Below are 19,193 nucleotides of genomic sequence, written 5' to 3' on the forward strand. Positions count from 1 at the left end.
TAGCTGTTTTGATTAGTAAGTGAGAGATACACAATGCAACGAAACTTTTCAAAGGAAATGATGGATTTGAATACTTATAGAAGCACTCTAAATCCTTGATGTCATCGATGAGCTAGATAAACAAATTAATAAGAAGCATATTCTAGAGGTCCTCTTATAACTTGGTTCTTACAGCTAGCTCTTGCAACCTTGTGATATCCGGTTGGGATTTGATCGTGTACTTGATCGAGCCCTTTGATTGTAGAGAGATGCAAAGGAATTTTGAATAACAATTAAGAAAACCACCCACTAGGGGAATAGCTACAAAGGAATTTGCATATAAAAATGTTGGAACCAATAGTGTAGATCCTTAAACACATCGCCGCATCGCTGTAGTATGAAATATAGACATACAATCATATATTATCTGTTATTTGGTCTTTTTTATTTTTATTTTTTTATATTTTTTTAATGCTTGTCATGCCTGGTCTTGGATGGATGAAGAATAACGAGTAAAAAAGGAAGGTTGGATTGTGTCTTGTTCTCTTGACAAGCCGACCATTATGCTCTTTTGTTTTTTTTTTTTTTTTTTTTTTTCCTAGCCTTCAAAAATTTCAAAGAAGGATAGCATGGAGTCATGGACCATACTGGCCATTTTCTTGAGCTTCTAGCTACTCGATCTTATATATCCTCCATTTTTGGTTGCCGGATTGAGTATTGTGTCATGATTGGGATTTGGTGGTAGTCTTGACTCTTGATCATTGTGAGTTTCTAAGGCGGTCTAATAAGACGTGTAAATCAAATGATGATCATCCATTAATTTTTATTTCAAGTAATGTTCTTTTGGATCTTGAGGAATAAACATAGGTAGTTAACTAGACTTAGGCTTATAAGTCTGTCAATTGGCTAAGGGGGTTGATTTGGAGACTCCAACCATCTCATATAGGAAATGAGTATCCGTTGTTAATTCGTGTATAAAAAAACTTGGCCAAGTTCATTCTAATACATAATCTTGATCCGTTCAACCAAACAGAAAACACACAAAAAATATTTTGAATTGATACATGCAAAGATATAACATATACGTCAATCCCTTTATATTTTTCTTTGGTTACATGTTTTTAATAACTCTTTCCTTGAATGGTTGGACCAAAAATAAAAATCTAGAAAAAAAAAAATATTTTTAGTACACAACATGTATTTTTTAAGAATAGAAAAGATAAAAAAATAATTAAATGGAAAAGAAAAAGAATAAAAGAAAAAGCCCAATTGGATACGTCACGGCCCTGGTTTCCACACGATTGCTACTCTCTTATCCAACAAAAACTTTGGCGCCCTTCTCTTCTCGTCCTTCCTCTCTTTGCCTGCGTCGTCCTTTTGTGCATACTTTGTCCTTCCCTTCATTTCACTCCCTGCAAACCAAGATAAGCTCCTGCTGCCATGCGCGTACTCTTCTCCTCCAACTCACCCCAAGGTACTCTCTCTCTCTTTCTATCCCTATCTTTATATCCTAATATCCTATATATGTGTTATATATGAACCCAATATTGCAACATTGCTTAGAATCGACTCACTTTCTAGTCCTACCGAACTTTCATGTCTTATATTGGGTAATGAAAGTTTCAGGTGTTGGGTTTAGTTTTACACAAGAGTATGTTGGAGAATTCATTACTTGACAGTAGTCACTAGTAAAGTTTGAGAATTTAGTGTTGATTCATTTATCTGTATTATTTGGTATTGACATAAATAGGCAAAGTTATCTTCTTTGCATCTGGTATCAAGATTTATGAGGTTTTTATGTGCTTTTTCATTTGAATATTGTAAGGAAAATGACTTATGTATAGTGCAAAATGCCATCTAGATCTTCTGTCCATTGGAACAATCGGATGATTGGATCATCGTTCTCGGAAAACAACTAAGGTAAGATCAATTTTTCATTTTTTTAGTTACCTTTGTTCAATCAATTGTATCAAAATAATTGTGGGAATGGAGTTCTCATTATGTGCATACTATGCAAAACAAGAGAATGACTACCAACTCATATGATGAACTGTGATCAGGTCTGAATTGAAGTATGGCACTGGCCGCGCGTTCAATCTCCCTGTTCCATAATGATAGTATTGGCAGTACATGTATGAGGTTGGGATTTACAAGTGAAGAAAGGTTTCAGAAGAGAAGGGTGGTTGATTTTCAAGTGGTTGTGAAATTTTGTCCCAATAGCAGAAAATCAAGATACTCCCAATTCATTAGTTCTGATAGAAACTCTTCTGGTTTGGGGTCGAAATGGTCTTCTATGCTCTCTAGGAGGACTGAGAAGGCCTTTTCAAAAAGGGGAACAAGAAGTAGTGAAATTGAGGTAACTTGCACAATGCATCTGCATTTGGTTTTTCTGTTCTAAATTTCTAACTCAGCTAGTGATTGATGATTTGTTTTCCTTCGTATATGAAGACGAAACAGGTGATTAATGTTATACTTGAAGAAATATCAAGTCTCGTTAGAGAGTGGAGTCAGTTACACTTCTTGAAAGTAGCCGGTTTACTGGTATGCGCTCTCATGGTGATACCTTCAGCCAATGCTGTTGATGCTCTCAAAACTTGTTCCTGCTTACTTAAGGAATGCAGGTAATGCAATCAGTCAGCTTTTTAAACAAGTCTGCGGTTCTTTTCTTTTTCTTTTCCTTAATTTGATCACTGGAACATTTGTTCATGTTAGGGTAGAACTTGCAAAGTGCATTGCAAACCCGTCCTGTGCTGCCAATGTAGCTTGTCTGCAAACTTGTAATAATCGTCCTGATGAGACAGAATGCCAGGTTAGGTTTGTTTCATATGTATCTCTATCTTAATCAATTTCAAAGTGCCAAACGCTATAGGATGGAAAATCTGATATGTCATATATGTCTTTCTTGTTCCTTATTGCAGATTAAATGCGGAGACCTGTTTGAGAACAGTGTCGTGGATGAATTTAATGAATGTGCGGTGTCACGAAAGAAGTGTGTACCTATGAAATCCGACGTGGGAGAATTTCCTATCCCAGATCCTTCTGCTCTTGTTCAAAGCTTTGATATGGAAAAGTTTAATGGGAAATGGTTCATCACTAGTGGCTTGAATCCTACCTTTGATGCTTTTGATTGCCAAGTGCATGACTTCCATACAGAATCTGGCAGACTTATAGGAAATTTATCTTGGAGAATAAGAACCCCTGATGGTGGATTTTTCACCCGAACAGCTGTTCAGAAGTTTGTGCAAGATCCAAACCAGCCTGGCATACTATACAATCATGACAATGATTATCTTCACTATCAAGATGACTGGTAAATTCATGTCACATGTATACCTTATTTTTTTGTTCAATGTGCATTTCTCTATCACCTCAAAACATTAACAGAGATATGAACATGACTTGTGCAGGTACATTCTATCTTCGAAGATAGAGAATAAACCGGATGACTATATATTTGTATACTACCGTGGCAAGAATGATGCGTGGGACGGATACGGTGGTTCTGTGATATATACAAGGAATTCAGTTTTGCCACAAAGCATTGTTCCTGAACTTGAAAAAGCAGCTGCGAACGTGGGACGAGACTTCAGCAAGTTCATCAAAACTGATAATACTTGCGGGCCTGAACCTCCACTTGTAGAGAGGTTGGAGAAGAAACTTGAGGAAGGGGAGAGGACCATTATAGAGGAGGTTGAACAGATAGAAGGGGAGGTGCAGAAGGCTGAACAGACTGAGCTGTCATTGTTTCAAAGGTTAGCAGAAGGGTTTAATGAGAGGTTAGCAAAAGGGTTTAATGAGATTAAACAAGATGAGGAGAACTTCTTGAGAGAGCTTTCCAAAGAAGAGATGGATATATTGAGCGAGCTCAAAATGGAAGCAACCGAAGTAGGAAAGCTTTTCGGACGAACACTTCCTCTTCGGAAGCTAAGGTAGTCCAACACTGAAAGATCATAGGTTTCTTGGTTACTTATACCATACTGTTATTCATATATATTTTTTGCAGAATGTAAGCTGATGCAAAAAGCTATATTTGCTTTCACAATCAAATATAAAAGTCTTCTACTTTTGTTTCTGAGTATCAAAATTTACAAGAGTTTACTCTAGTCAACTGATCCCACAGTTTGACGACTATATTCATAAAACTCATGAAGGTAAGAGTAGTGGGTAAACTATAATAACAGAAATTCCCTTGCCAATTTACTAGTGGTCCATTGCCGTCTCAGTAATCTGGCTCAGGACCAAGGGTTAATGCCTCTCACGATTTTTGTAAGTTTTCTTTGTTTCTCTAAGTTTTAATGTTACATTGACATTGAAGAAAAGAGATGAAATCACACAAGAAGACCTGAAAGTTGAGTATAAGAAATGTTGAAGAAAAAAAAAAAAAAAAAAAACAGAGAGAAGAGAACCTCATCATACAATTCTGGCCCCAAGTCTTGATTCCGCTCTTTAGACATGAATGCTTCTTCTTTGGTGTCTCTGAGGGACAAAAGCCTTACATGGCTCATCATACAAAATTAGAAATGGAATGCATGTATGTGCAAGGAAGGACAATCTAGTGACCAATCTTTCTAGGTGGAACATTCATTGATTCAGGTTGCCCTGCGGCTGGTGGTGCGGTCCAAGAAATTGACAGATTTAGAGTTTCCATTTGTTGATTCTGCGCTCGTAATTCCTCCAATTGTGACAGTAGTCTCTTCTTTTTGTGGTACTCTATTGTTGCTATGAGAAATACCTGCTTCGTTGGATTCTTCACTGTTGCTTCTAGAAGTAGCACTTCCATATTTATCTTGGCTGAAACTAGTACCTTGATCACTGTTGCTCTTGCTTTTACTTCTTTGGTCACCTGAAGAAGCGGCATCGTCTCTCTCAAATGAATGCCATTCTTTGGAGTCAACACCACTTAGTTGACGCAAATTTTGGTCATAAACATCCTTATTTGAGTTGTCATTAGCATAATGGCGGCGGCTATTGTGTGCACTTCTGATACTATCACTGTCTGAAGCCTCCTCATTGCTCTCATCATCGTCGGAAAGACTGTCAGATTCAGAGTTACCATCCTGGATTGTATAAGCTGGAACAGGAGCAGGAGTAGCCTCAGGAGGAGGCGGACTTGTTGAAAGAAAACTTAGAGTTGTTACAACATCACTCATGAAGGGCCGGACTGATGGCTCCTCTTGCAGGCACATTGCTGCTATCGCAACAGCCTGATTTAGTTCCTTCTCCGGAAATTGCTTGTTAAGAGAATGATCGGCCATATCTGGATATTTTTTTGGGTCCCTGAATAAGGGTTGTGCCTGCTCACACGTACAAACCAGAACAAAGTCACATTAAATTTGATATTCATATTCCTGTAAGGTCACACTATCACCTGTAATGAGAAGTTATTTTACCCAAGCAACTAGGTTTTGCTCATCATTTGCTCTTGTAGTGTCAATGGCTCTTCTTCCAGTAATTAGCTCCAGAAGAATAACTCCGAAGCTGTATACATCCGATTTCATTGTGACTTCACCAGTTCTCGAGTACTCTGGAGCACAGAAACCATAGGCGCCCATCAGCCTTGATGGTCCATGCATCCTATCTCCGGCATTGCCAAGCTTGGCAAGTCCAACATCCGAGATCTTTGGATTGAATTCTTCATCTAACAAGATATTTGAAGATTTGAAGTCCCTATATATAACGGGTGGATTGGCCTTCTCATGCAAGTACTCCAATCCCAGAGCAGCACCATAAGCTATTTTAATCCTCGTGTACCAATCTAAAGTCATTTTACCTGCTTGATTATCTGCACATAACTATTGAGGTCAAATACATACTCATCATGATACAAACGGAACAAATGAAATAGTCCTAAATCAAGAAAAAGTAGCAGAAAAGAGGATGCTATGTACCAAGAACTCGGTCTTCTAGAGTGCCGCCTGATATGAATTCGTGGACCAAAAGCCTTTGATCTCCATCGGCACAATATCCAATAAGATTAACTAAGTTTGGATGGTGTAGGAGGCTCAGTGTCAAAACCTCTCCCAGAAATTCCTTGTTTCCATGCATTCCATTTCTGTCGAGTTGCTTCACAGCCACCACCTACAAACAAGATAGGAAAACAAACCTTATAAGTACATCAACAAGTCTTCATGAAAAAAAGAAACCAACATGAAAGAACAACTTGCATTGTGTACACTCATAGATTGAAAACAAAGTAAGAGTCTTTCTAACCTGCCCACTCGACTGAAGAGTTCCCTTATAAACTCTTCCGAACCCACCTTCTCCTAGAAGGCACTCCTGACGGAAGTTCTTTGTTGCTGTTGCTAGCTCACGGAAAGTGAAACTCTTTGCATTGATTTGTGATATGTCAACTTCCACATGCGAGTGTGACCGCTGTTTTGTGTGTGTTGAGTGCGAGTGTGAGTGTGTTGAGTGTGTTGAGTGTGTCACATAATGCGTCTCAGCAGGTCTTTGTTTTTTCATTTCTGCAGACAAAGACAGTAATTTGTAAGGAGCATGCAGGAAGACTAGTATAACATAAAGGGAATGAAGTCCTTCTACCAGCATTATGAATCACAGACAAGGAGAGGGATTAACATTATTTATCAAATTCTTTTCTGTCTTGCATTATGAATCACATATATATTTATCAAAGAAGATTTATGTCTACAACCATGCCTTTGATATGTTAAACATTATTGATAATCTCATTGGCTTTTGAATCTAAATTTTATTCCTTGAAAACATATATGATGCCATTTCACATTGTAGTTGAGACAAAATTGATTTAGGGTTTACACACGAGATTATTACTTTTTGGGGTAACTTACCAATGAGATTATGATATCATCAGAAGTAACCAATACTTCAAGAGAAAAAAAAAACTTACCCTGTTCAACAGGGGGTGCAGAAGCGTGATCTACCCTCCTGTGACTTGATCTCTTACTTCTCTGTGAGCCAAAACACGGAAAACAACTCATCTCGTCCACTCTAACAAGTTGATGCTTTTCAAAACAAAACAAGCGTTAACAATGCAAGAAAGTTTTCCTTCCAGTTTGACAAGAAATGAGAGGAGGAGGAGGAGGAGGTGGAGGAGTGGGATCAGGGTCCTCCAAGGAAAATGAAGAAGGAGGACCCCGAAGGTGGGGCGATGGCAGCTAATTGCAGTTTGAAGCTACGGGGGAAAAAAATCTGAATCATTAACAAACAAAGGAGAAGAGAACGAATGGGATTGCTAAGTTTTGGAAGGTACAAAATGTGAGACTTTTCCTTAGACTTCTCGTCAGAAAAAGGTGGGAGATGTGAGGGGGATGCTTTGCCTTATGAAAACAAAGAGAGCAAATTGTGGGAATGTAATTGAATTTCAGTTAGCAATACAGGCTATACATGGAGGGTGTCCAACCAATCGAGGATGAATAATCTTTGACACCAGTTATTTAGGGATATTGTTTTGTCTTAACACATAACCAGCTCTAAATTGTTCACTATGTTGGTGTATTCTAACAAAATCTACTCTTCACACCTCACAATGCTTATAGAAGATAACCTCTATATTCTAGCTGCCTCAAGTGTCTCATTTGACTTGATTTATAAGCAAGAAAACAATTAATACAGATGACTAGCTTATTGAGTTATAAACATTGTAAAAATAGTAAAGTAAAGTAAATAAATAAATAAAAATCTCAGCTGATTTCACTGAACAGCCTCAGCTGCCATTTGAAGGACAGTTGTAAACTTCAACCCAGAAGTTCACAACCCTCTGTCATTCACTTCCAAGAATCATCCTCAGAGATGTTACATATGCACCTAGTTTCAAAAACTTCAAACTTCATCACTACTGTTTTTATTTTAGGCAATCAGACAGAGAAAGGCAACTCTTAACAGAAATTGACATATATGAATCACCTAAATGAAGAAAAGAAGACAAAACTTTGATATGGTACTTATATTGAAGTATGAATGATGGATTACATAATTGAGTATATGGCTTTCATTCGAGATCATACGGTTTCCTTAAGGTTTTTAGACCCACAAGGCCGCAATATATATATGTGTGTATATATAATAAAATCCAGATCGAGGAATATTTCTTGTGTCATGGCCGTCTAACCACTTGGAAGAGGACACATGGTAAAAATAAGAATTTATCATCGACTTCACCAGCTCATGATTACAACGATTTCCTTAAGGTCTAAGTTTAATTCCAGTCTTCTCCTCTCAAAATAGTCACTATAATTCAACCCACCTCCCCTAAGGCTCTTCCTATAACTCTACAAGTTGGTCCAAAGCAAAACCAGTTCATCAATCATCACCAAACACAGTGAAGGAGGAGAAGGATAAAGAGCAGGAGGAAAAACAATCACCTGCGGCGCAGTGATGATGGATCTGCTGGAGTTGCCGGAGGGTTGCATAGCCCATATCATATCGTTGACGACTCCTCGAGATGCTTGCCGGCTGTCTTTGCTTTCTAAGCTTTTCGGGTCAGCTGCCGATTCCGACGCCGTTTGGGATAAGTTCCTTCCGCCTGAGACACGCACCTTGTCCCCAGAGGAGCTTGGGGTACTTGCCGGCAGAACCAAAAAGGAGGTTTTCCTCGCTCTCTGCCCTGTCCTCTTCAGGGAGGGTAAACTGGTAAATTCCTCAACCTCCCTTTTGATTCTTGAGGAACATGAACATGTTTTTATGATTCAGTGATTTTGATGCTGTTAATGATATTGACCAAAATATAATGATCGATTTCATCTGAATGTTCTTTTGTTTATTAATTGCTGTCATGTAGAGCTTTTCACTAGACAAATGGAGTGGGAAAAAATGTTACATGATTTCTGCAAGAGAGCTTGGTATTGCCTGGGGCAACACTCCGATGTATTGGAGATGGATTTCTGATCCTGAATCCAGGTCTGGAATTTTTGTCTTGAATGTTTTTTTGTATGCATTAAGATGGATATACATGTTGGTTATTATTTGGTTATAGATTTTGGTCGTTATTAGGGATTAAGACTAGATAGTCTTATGGGTTGTATAATGTGTATGTGTATGTAACTATTGACAGGTTTGCAGAGGTGGCTGAGCTTCTTGATGTTTGCTGGCTTGAAATCCATGGGAAACTTGAGACACGTCTGCTGTCCCCATCCACTATGTACAAAGGTTACCTTGTGTTCAAGTTTACTGCACAACCTTCTGGATTTGTAGACCTAGAGGCGGAGGTCACTATGGGTCTTGACTCTCTTGAGGGAGGAGAAATTATTAACCGGACTGAGTTTCTGCACAGTGGAGTGAGATCCGACGGGTGGTTGGAGATTGAGATGGGTGAGTTTTACTGTGTAGGGGGATCAGAAGATGGGATGTTGAAAATGCGTTGTTTGGCAAATGGGGCGGGTCATTGGAAGAGAGGTCTTATTGTTCAAGGCATTGAGGTCCGCCCCAAGAGGGAGTACTAGTAGAATTTGATCGTCTCAAAGTTGATTCTCGTTTGTAACATGTTTTAACATAGCAATTTTCTGCAATATGTTAAAGGTTCAATGAATCGTGCAAATCGCTTATGCTATATTGTGAAAATCGGTACTTCAACTATAATTTGAGTCATTGGCCAATTTGTTAAATTCATATCTCATTTTTTCTGTCATACTTGAATTATAGACCTGGAAAAGAAGTTTAAAATTGAAACACCAGATGAACCTAGGAAAAATTTAGTACATTGTATACAACTTGAAGAGTTCTTATGTGATATGATAATGTGGATGATGTAGTTTTGTTGAACGTAACAAATTCAGAACCGGATTTTTTGTTCATCTTTCTTTTTGAAGTGGGATTTCATAACCAAAGCTTGATTAATGGCAGGAAACGGGAGAAACCTTCTTCAATCTGAGCAATGAAGAAACCTTCTTTGTGTGTTTAAGCTCTTCATTTTTTTTCAACTGGTTTTCAGGAATTACTCACTGTCTAACTCGTGGGCGAACACACGAAGGAGATCGGTCAGTTGGCCTATGACTACGCCTTTGAAGGCCGTCCTGCTCCTCTCACGGCTCTACTGAACGTGGCCGCTGATAAAGTCAATGATTCTGTCGTGGAGCGGCCGGATTTTAGGTCGGGGTTTAAGGAGAAGGCGACCATTACGAATGGCTTATTAGGGAGGCTTTGGATCTGGGCGTGGGGAGCGAAAAGTCGGAGAGGAGGAAGCTATGATAGAGCTGCTCCAGCTTTTCGGAGCTGTTGCTCACAGCGGTGGTGGGGAGAAGAGGAAGAAGAAGAAGAAGAAGTAGAAGAAGAAGAAGAAGGTGACTTCTTCGCCACTCATCCGTGCAGCTCAGGTGAGCCTCCATTCTTCTGTTCAGTTCAGTTTTCAGTAATAATCAGAGAGGAAAACAATGGTTTCATCATAATTTCCAAATGTCTTGTGCTAAAAATCTCCTTTTTGCATTGGTTTCTGATTTGGATGATCCAATTGAATTGAAGTCACTGGTAGATGCAACTGGCTTTTTTTACTCTCTCTCTCTCTCTCTCTTTTGTGTTGGGATTGGGTCCCTCTGGCCTAATGTGGTGGTGTTGTTTTCTTGCTTTTGTTTAATACTGGTTGCACTTTCACATTCCGTAATGTCTCCAAAGTGGAAATTGGAAACAATCTACTACTATGTTAGAACAAATCAGGAAATACACGTAGTTGTTGCATAGATACATAGTTAATCCATACTGGTAGCTTCTGAAGACAGTGTAGCAAGAAGAAAGTACACATAGTTGTTGCATGGGAACAAATTTGTTGTCTAGAGCTCTGCTTTTTAAAGTGCGAACAATTATCATATACACTGTTTTATATCAATGTAGCCTTGGGATCATCTTATGATACGTGACCATAATTTGATAAATTGCTGATAGGGAGGAGATGAAGCTATTGTTCAGCTGCTCCTGAAGACAAACACAGACGTTAATGATGCTGATGCAAATGGCGATACTGCTCTTCATTGGACCCTTAAATTGTCTAGATTTTTTCCTCAACATATCAGGTCTCTCTCTCTCTCAGACACATGTGCGCACACACACCGATGCATATGGTTTAATCAACTTACTAACTCTGTATTCTTTCAATCCCAGAATTCTGTGGCTTCTTCTTGAGCATGGCACTCATGTACACCAACGAAATAAGTTGGGGTTGACAGCATTTGATATTGCTGCTGGTAATGGTAATTCAGAGGCCCTTGAGGTACAATATGTTATCTCTTCTACCTCTCCAATTTTCTTAATGAGTCAACATTCTTGGCATCCTGATAAACAAGAGCACACATTATTTTTTCTTGAATCTTAGGAGCGCTGACTTTGAGGCATGGACAGGTTCTTCTGTTGGGAGACCTGGATGGGAAGCACTATATTACAGGAATGAAAGAAACCCCCCTGTCTGTGAAGAATAGGAGCGAGGAGTGTGCTGAGCTTCTTTTGACTTGGGGAGCAAATAGTGAAGTCCCTCAGCAGTGGTAAGGAACATCAAAAAATTTCTCCAGTTCAATCATGTTACATCTTTACAGTAGGTGGGTTCTAGAGCCTCTTTAGTTGAAACTTTGAATGCTAACATATCTTTTGTGCATGTGCCTTCATGAATTTCTGCAAAACTGTTAAAATACCTGTAGGCAAAGAGCTATAGACTTGGCAACCTCTCAAGCTATGCGCAACATATTGCTGAGCCCCAGCACTGTTAATTTTAGTAAGTTCATTATTAAAATATGTGGAATAAATGTATCAGGCAACTGTACCCATCTTTCTTTATATTTGATTCAACTTCCCTAATCACTGTGCAGATAGCTCAAGCAACAAGGCGGAGGTTTATAAGAACTTTGACTCTCATCGAAAATGTGTCAGAGGAGCTAAGTGCTTTTTTATGCAAATTGTGTGGAGGAGTCTCAGGAAGTAAAAGAGGGAGCAGACCAGAGCCATTCCTTTGCCGCTAAACTACTCAAACGCAAAGTCTTTGTTGGAGGACTTCCTCCTTCAGTGGACTCTGGTAATGCACCTATGAACTTTTATCAAATCAATATAAGTTGTATTAGTTAAGATGATCTAGCATGATCAACCATCTAAGTAACAGACATACAGCTTTTTTTTTTTTTTGACTAACATAATTATATGTTTACCATGTTTCATTCATTAGGTGGGCTAAATAAAAAAAAGAATTAGAGGGTTCATTAAAATTATCTTCTTTTGAAGATACCTTTTCGCACGAACCCAGCCAATAGGATGAAATTAAAAGAGTTCCACATCATGAACTATGTACCGCGCACATCACTTAGAAGGGCTCTAGAAAGCAACATAGGAAGAAATAAAGAAATAGAATATGAAAAATATAAGGTAATGAAAGAGGGTCATATTCTATTTGTACTGTATCTGAGATCAATCTTAGCTATTACCGCCCTTCAACCCCCCTAGACTTGGACTATTTTTTGGTCTTTCAACTAAACAATTGTAATTTACTCTTTCGACTATTGTGACGCAGATGATCTGGGAAAGTTCTGTGAAAAGTTTGGATCAGTAGAAGATGCTATTGTGATTGTGACTCAAATTAAAAACAAGATACAATCTCGAGGCTTTGGTTTTGTCACATTTAGACAGGAGACATCTGCTTCAGAAGCTATGAAAGCACACTGTGTCACCATGAGAGAGAAGACAGTTGAAATAAGAAGTTTGGTTTCAAAATTGGTTTTAGGAGTTGAGTTTGAGAACATGTCACCTCAACAAGAAGAGGAGAATGTCAGGGAAGGGGATAGCCCTGGACAAGGTTCTTGGGATGATAGATTAGTACTTGGACAACCAGCAGCGTGCTCCATTGAACCTCAAGTAACCAAGTGCTCTGATGACTCGAGCACTCCTACATGGCTAAAAGTGGTTTCCTGGGTTCTTGCAAGGTCTGACAAAAAATTAAAACTATGCTCTCTCCTCTCTGAAAACTGATTTCCTGGCCAAGTTTGGGTTAGAACTGGATCATTTGTCTGGGGGTCACTTCATGCTCAGTAACTTTCTGAAACGTTTCTTCAAAATATGCACCCTTGATAAGCTCCCCATATGCAAACGTGGAACGCACATGGTCCTCCGATCGAAGTTCTCTAATCCCTATCGCTGACTCATCCATACACGTACAACATCTCAAACCATTTATATGTCTGCATTGATCGAGAACGTTGGTGATTGTCTTCTAAACCTCTCAAGTGGCGATGTTGGTGACTTAAAATGTCTTCAGAACTATTCGAAGTGTTTCCATGATGTTTCAGTTGATAATATTGTTGATTTAAGGTGCCTTCATGACCTTTCACAGCTTAAAGGGACCACTAATGTAGGGTGGGTCTTAGAAGATCGTGTTCTCGCTTGTTGTGATTCAAGAAGCACCATTGATTGCGAATTAAGTATGTTTCACACTTTCATTATTATTATTATTATTTTTAATTTGAGTTTAGGTTTTCTTTATGATTTTTTTTTGCAGAGACAGATTCAAGGGTGAAATTCACACTCGTCACCCAGCATGTCCTGTCAACCAGGTGTGGTTCTATAAAAGCAGTAAAACAAGTCTTGAGACATATGTCACATTTTTCCAGGAAGAAGGCAATCAGAGAGGAAACACATCGTCAGCATGTAAAGAGAGTTGCTTGGACCGGGCGTTTGATGGGAAGAGAAGTTGACGCCATTTTTTTTATACCTTGATTGTCCACCAAAGATTAAGAATACCGAGTTTTTGGCGTCAACTTCTCTCCCCATCAAATGCCCAGTCCAAGTAACTCTCTACATGCTGACGATGTGTTCCCTCTCTGACCGCCTTCTTCTTCCTGGACGAATGTGACATATGCCTCAGGACTTGTTTTACTGCTTTTATAGAACCACACCTGGTTGACAGGACATGCTAGGTGACGAGTGTGAATTTCACCCTTGAATCTGTCTCTGAAAAAAAAAATCATAAAGAAAACCTAAACTCAAATTAAAAATAATAATGAAAGTGTGAAACATACTTAATTCGCAATCAATGGTGCTTCTTGAATCACAACAAGCGAGAACACGATCTTCTAAGACCCACGCGACATTAGTGGTCCGTTTAAGCTGTGAAAGGTCATGAAGGCACCTTAAATCAACAATACTATCAACTGAAACGTCTTGGAAACACTTCGAATAGTCCTAAAGACATTTTAAGTCACCAGCATCGCCACTTGAGAGGTTTAGAAGACAATCACAAACGTTCTCGATCAACGCAGACATATAAATGGTTTGAGATGTTGTAAGTGTATGGATAAGGACTAGAGAACTTCGACCGGAGGACCATGTGCGTTCCACGTTTGCATATGGGGAGCTTATCAAGGGTGCATATTTTGAAGAAACGTTTCAGAAAGTTACTGAGCATGGAGTAACCGTCAGACAAATAATCCAGTTCTAACCCAAACTTGGCCAGGAAATCAGTTTTCTGAGAGGAGAGAGCATAGTTTTGATTTTTTGTGTCAGACCTTGCAAGAACCCAGGAAACCACTTTTAGCCATGCAGGAGTGCTCGAGTCATTAGAGCTCTTGAGGTTCAATGGAGCACGCTGCTGGTTGTCCAAGTACTAATCTATCATCCCAAGAACTCAGGGCTATCACATTCTCCTGTTCTTATTGAGGTGACATTTTCTCAAACGAATTCTAGTTTTCTGGCGAGATCGATCTTGACCTTGTGTGAAGTTTTAGGACCGTCAAATCAATTCGGGGAAGGGAAAGTGGTCGGGGATATCTCTGTGTCCGCTCGGGTGCCTACCCGTCGTCGTCCAGTAACGGAGCGACGTCCACACTTTAAGCCCAGTGCAGACGTCTAGCCTGTATATATATATGTTTATATTTATATAGCTTAATATATTCTAAAGCAATAATATCTTGATGCATATTTATATCTTTACTGTGTAAGTAACATTTGACATGCGGTTACACTGCAATCTATGAGTCTCTTCCTTTTTGCATATATATGACATCGCCGTTTATAATAATGTGCTGCTATCATGCATATGTTTATCAAGGGGGGACTCTTCTCTGGCATTTATAGGAAAGTTCAGCTAATGCCACTGATAAAGTTACAAAAGTAACGGTGAAGGTGAGGAAGAATGCCCTGTTGAAGCTTTGAGGGTTCTGAAGTATGGGGTGTCCCTGCACACGCTGGCAGAAAGCAGGTATCTATTTATCATTCGTTTGTTTGATCATTAATTCAGTTCTATTATTGATTTATCGTGTACAACATGACATTTTTGAGAACCCTCATTGTCATAGATGCATACATATTATTATGTTTCACGTTCTTACACACTTGCTGTTTTAATCATTCACTTGTTTGGAAGTCATTTTTTTATTTTTATTTGAATGTGGTTTTGTTAAAGATAATTTCATGTAGTCATTCCTTTTCATTCAAGGGTTACAACATGCAAGGATTTTTGACGTTCTGGCTCTTCTTTGTATCAAAACGGTTTTACATTTGACCTTTCAAATTCTTAGTTTTTTTTTTCTTAACTATCAAATGGTATTAGTGAAAAAACTTGCATTATTTTTTTTTTTTTTTTTGTAAAACGAAAAAACTTGTTTCTAAGAAAGAGTGAACGCTGATCACTGAATATAAGTTTTCAGTTTAACAATGAGACTAATAATGATGTTCAAATTTTGGATTTACTGATTAATGTCCTGCACCATTTACTGGCAGATGGTTCAATTGTCATCAGCTTTTAGATTATATACCAAATTTGTGAAATAGTTATTTGTTGTTTTTGACAACATTGATCACAACTGTTAAACATTTTGTAGAACTTAACTAAGATTCCTAGACTTGACACACTCATCATGCATATTTTCTCTTTGTTGCTTATAATAGAGTAGGTCGGATATCCTATCATACTGACTTCAATAACTTTGTGACAGATCTTGCTATTGTAGTTTTCTAAATGGATTTCGCGGTCAACGTTTTGGAGAACTTAACTAAGGTCCCTAGACTTGACACACTCATCATGCATATTTTCTCTTTGTTGCTTATAGTAGAGTGTCATATATCTTATCTTACTAACTCCAATTACTTTGTAACAGATCTCGCTATCGAAGTTTTCTGCAATGAGACCACCCACATTGAGTTCGCTGAAAGCTTGCTAACCTGCATACAAAGTACTGCTTTAAGCAAGGATGAAATGCATTGTAAAACAGATAAACGGAGCTATCAAGTTTTTGCGTACACTCTACCTGTACTGTAAATTGAATTGGTGAAATTTAGTAACGCTCCAAAGGAAGCAGCCGAGGATTTTGTTGATTGCTTTTCCTCGGCAATTGGTTTTAATATCATATTCCAACTCTGTTGGGGGAGGTCTTGACTTTAGCCCGATTGGCACTCTATGTTATGTATATATCACAGCATTTTCTACTGGGAACTTGTAGGTTTGTTTGTAATTGAAAATCTGTCGCGACTGTTTATGTATCATTCAATTCCAACTTTCAATTGCAGCAGCAACTTGATTCATTACTTGTGTCGTTATCGGTGTGTATAATTTTGTTACCAAGGAGAAAGAGCTCTCACTCAATGTGTTTCCTGTTGTTTGATGTGTGCTTTTCTTTGGTATCATATAGGGAAGCATACATAGAAAGCTCATCCATATTCATTTTGTTTCAGTAGTATATGTTGTGTACCCTTAATTTACCGATTCTTTTTCCTGGAATATGATACTTCATTGATAAAAGCAAAGAGATTACACAATATCCATCGTAGAAATCCTGCAGCCTGTTTGGCAATTCTATGTGCTGCATAATTGCATCTTCTATTAAACATTTCTCGCCATTACAAATAAGCTGATTCATGTGATACAAAAGCTAGCATCTCAGGCCAATATGCCCAAACATCTGCAGATCATTACAAATGACTTTCAGAACAACCCTGATAAAAGGTTTATAAGAGCACCATAAGACCACTTGTTACAACTTACAAGAGAAGTGATTTAGTAAATTTAGTTTTTACACCATAACTTTTACATATGAACTCGATCCGATTAAAACGTACAGCGTGTCCACAGACTCCGACATCTCCAGGACGACTCCGACCCTGCACCCCGGAGTTCTAGCTAGGGTATAATAACAGCTGTTGGTTGGTTGGTTTCTGTGCTATAATTCATAGAGCTCTGATTCGACATTTAAACTTAATGGTTTACTATTTCAATCAGGATTTCTAACCTAGTTCCCTAAGTTTAATTTTCCTGGTTCTAATTAGGATAAGAGCCTATATAAGCCACTATATATGTTGTATTCAATTCAGAAAACACAGAGATTTAATTAGCGTTAATGGAACCACTAACAAGCTTCTCTGCTACTGCAGACGACCACGAGACAGAAAAGACAATTGATCCACTTAACAAGGACTTGGAGGAGAATTTGTTTATCTCGGATCTATTTGAAGAGTCTGCTGAAGACAGTTATTCATATGAAGATTCAGATGAAGATACAGATGAAGATGTATACGATTTGCCCAATGTAGATGATATGTTTTATGATTATTATTCGGTTGAAGAAGAAACTGATGATGAAGAAGAAACCCCTCGAAAGGAGCCATCTGTTTGTCAGGTTTGTTTGAAGGAGAAGGCACACTGGACAGGGTTGTGTCCCTTTCTGGATTGTATCCCAAACCCTAGGGACACAACTCTTGGTAAAAAGTATATAATAGTTTGCCAGTGTTGCGGTGAGGGTGGTGAGGAGGATCCCCACCCTGGAGAAAACTGGGTAGGACTAGCAATAAGGGATCCTGCTAGTGTTAGATATTAATCCCACACCTGATTGCTGCCCGATTATAACTAGCTACTCTGGAAGTTTCAACACCCCTAAAATTGAGACGTGTAGAATAGTGAAATTAGGAGAGTGCCTTTCTATAAACTTTATCCTTTGTTTGAGATGAAACTAATATTATGATGCATGTAGATCTGTAGATCGATGGACTCGCTGTGCTTTTTCTTTCTTTTTTTGATTAGGGACTAGGGAGTGTGTGCTTTTGTAAGAACTTTTATTCGATATTTGTTTTATGTATAGAACTACTTTCGTGTTGATTTTGCAGTGTAGAAAGAGAACCAAATTTTGATGAAGGATTTTAGAGATAGGGTATTGAAGATTTGGAGAAGGAAAGACCAAGTGCATTTTGATTTTGTTCTTTAAATAATGGAAAAAAAGAAGCCTGAAGTAGAAGAGTAAATGCGAATATGCAATTGCTAGCTTGCAATTTTGGTCCCTGATGAACTATGAACATGTCAGGGATGTGCACCAGCAGAACCCAAATATTTGATTAAATTTGTTAGCCCCAGATCAGGTGAAGATGAAGAGGAACAACCTGTATGTGAGATTTGTTTGAAGGATAAGGCACACATTTCATTTTTGTGCCCCTTCCTGGATTGTATCCCAAACCCTAAGGAGACAACTCTTGGTGAAAACTGGGTAATAGTTTGCTAGTGTTGCGGTAGGCGGGATCCCTTCCACGGAGGAAACTGTGTAGGATGAGCAATAGAGGATCCTGCTAGTGTGCTTTATGTTAGTCTCAAACCTGATTGTCCGGATATAACTTGCTACGAGGATCTTGAAACACCCCTAACATTGAGACGTGCATAAACATGAAACTAGGAGAGTGCCTTTCTAAGAATCGTTATCCTTTGTATAGAATATGAATCTAATTTTTTTTTTCTTTGCTCTGAAGGAGTCTTGGCTCTTCATGTTCCTCTTTTCTTCTTGTCTTTTTGGGTTCAATAAACCCCCTTCGGAAAAAATAAAAATAAAAACCTAACATCCTTTCAGCAAAGGAAGGGGTGTTTACTTGCATTAGATTTTTTTTTCTCTTTTTTTTGGTTGCGACCAGATATACTTGCGTTAGATTCAACAACACTGCATGTGTAGCGTTGTAGCATGAGCTTATCAAGTTGGTATTGGATAATCTTAAAAAAAAATTGTGGTAAAATAAACAGATATGTGTTTATTACGTGTTCAACTTCATACAAGAATAATTCTTTAAACTGAGAAATTTATGTCATGTTCAAAAAAAAAAAAATGAGAAATTTATGGAGAAATACCAATTTAGATTTGCATTTTCAGATAAATGAGTATCATACGTACAAATTAGGAATCTGCTATATGCAAGATAAGCTCTGTGCCTCTCTCAAGAAGAATAATGACGTACTGACGGTGTGATAAACAAGGATCCTAACAGGCTGAGGGTACGTGATGAACAATGAGGACTGATGAGGACTAGGA

At 38.4% G+C, this 19,193-nt stretch overlaps 3 protein-coding genes across 3 annotated transcripts; 2 read left to right on the forward strand and 1 right to left on the reverse strand.

Annotated features, from left to right (window-relative positions):
• Positions 1 to 1,335: 1,335 nt before the first annotated feature.
• On the forward strand, positions 1,336 to 3,912 carry LOC101303237 (violaxanthin de-epoxidase, chloroplastic-like). The gene is made up of 7 exons (XM_004302077.1): positions 1,336 to 1,453; positions 1,841 to 1,899; positions 2,040 to 2,335; positions 2,428 to 2,600; positions 2,692 to 2,788; positions 2,898 to 3,289; positions 3,387 to 3,912. The coding sequence occupies exons 3-7, from the start codon at positions 2,054 to 2,056 to the stop codon at positions 3,910 to 3,912; spliced, it is 1,470 nt and encodes a 489-aa protein (XP_004302125.1). The 5' UTR covers positions 1,336 to 1,453; positions 1,841 to 1,899; positions 2,040 to 2,053.
• Positions 3,913 to 4,568: 656 nt separating this feature from the next.
• Positions 4,569 to 6,441, reverse strand: LOC101302092 (serine/threonine-protein kinase At3g07070-like). The gene is made up of 4 exons (XM_004304749.1): positions 6,190 to 6,441; positions 5,868 to 6,057; positions 5,370 to 5,761; positions 4,569 to 5,273 (listed from the first exon to the last, which is right to left on the reverse strand). Exons 1-4 carry the CDS (start codon positions 6,439 to 6,441, stop codon positions 4,569 to 4,571), a joined length of 1,539 nt encoding a protein of 512 aa, XP_004304797.1.
• A 1,615-nt stretch (positions 6,442 to 8,056) lies between these two features.
• Positions 8,057 to 10,167, forward strand: LOC101303526 (putative F-box protein PP2-B12-like). Its single transcript, XM_004302078.1, has 3 exons — positions 8,057 to 8,589; positions 8,738 to 8,856; positions 9,011 to 10,167. Exons 1-3 carry the CDS (start codon positions 8,335 to 8,337, stop codon positions 9,396 to 9,398), a joined length of 762 nt encoding a protein of 253 aa, XP_004302126.1. The 5' UTR covers positions 8,057 to 8,334; the 3' UTR covers positions 9,399 to 10,167.
• Positions 10,168 to 19,193: the final 9,026 nt, after the last annotated feature.

The sequence above is a fragment of the Fragaria vesca genome, linkage group LG6, assembly GCF_000184155.1.
Source record: "Fragaria vesca subsp. vesca linkage group LG6, FraVesHawaii_1.0, whole genome shotgun sequence".
NCBI classification, from domain to species: Eukaryota; Viridiplantae; Streptophyta; class Magnoliopsida; order Rosales; family Rosaceae; genus Fragaria; species Fragaria vesca.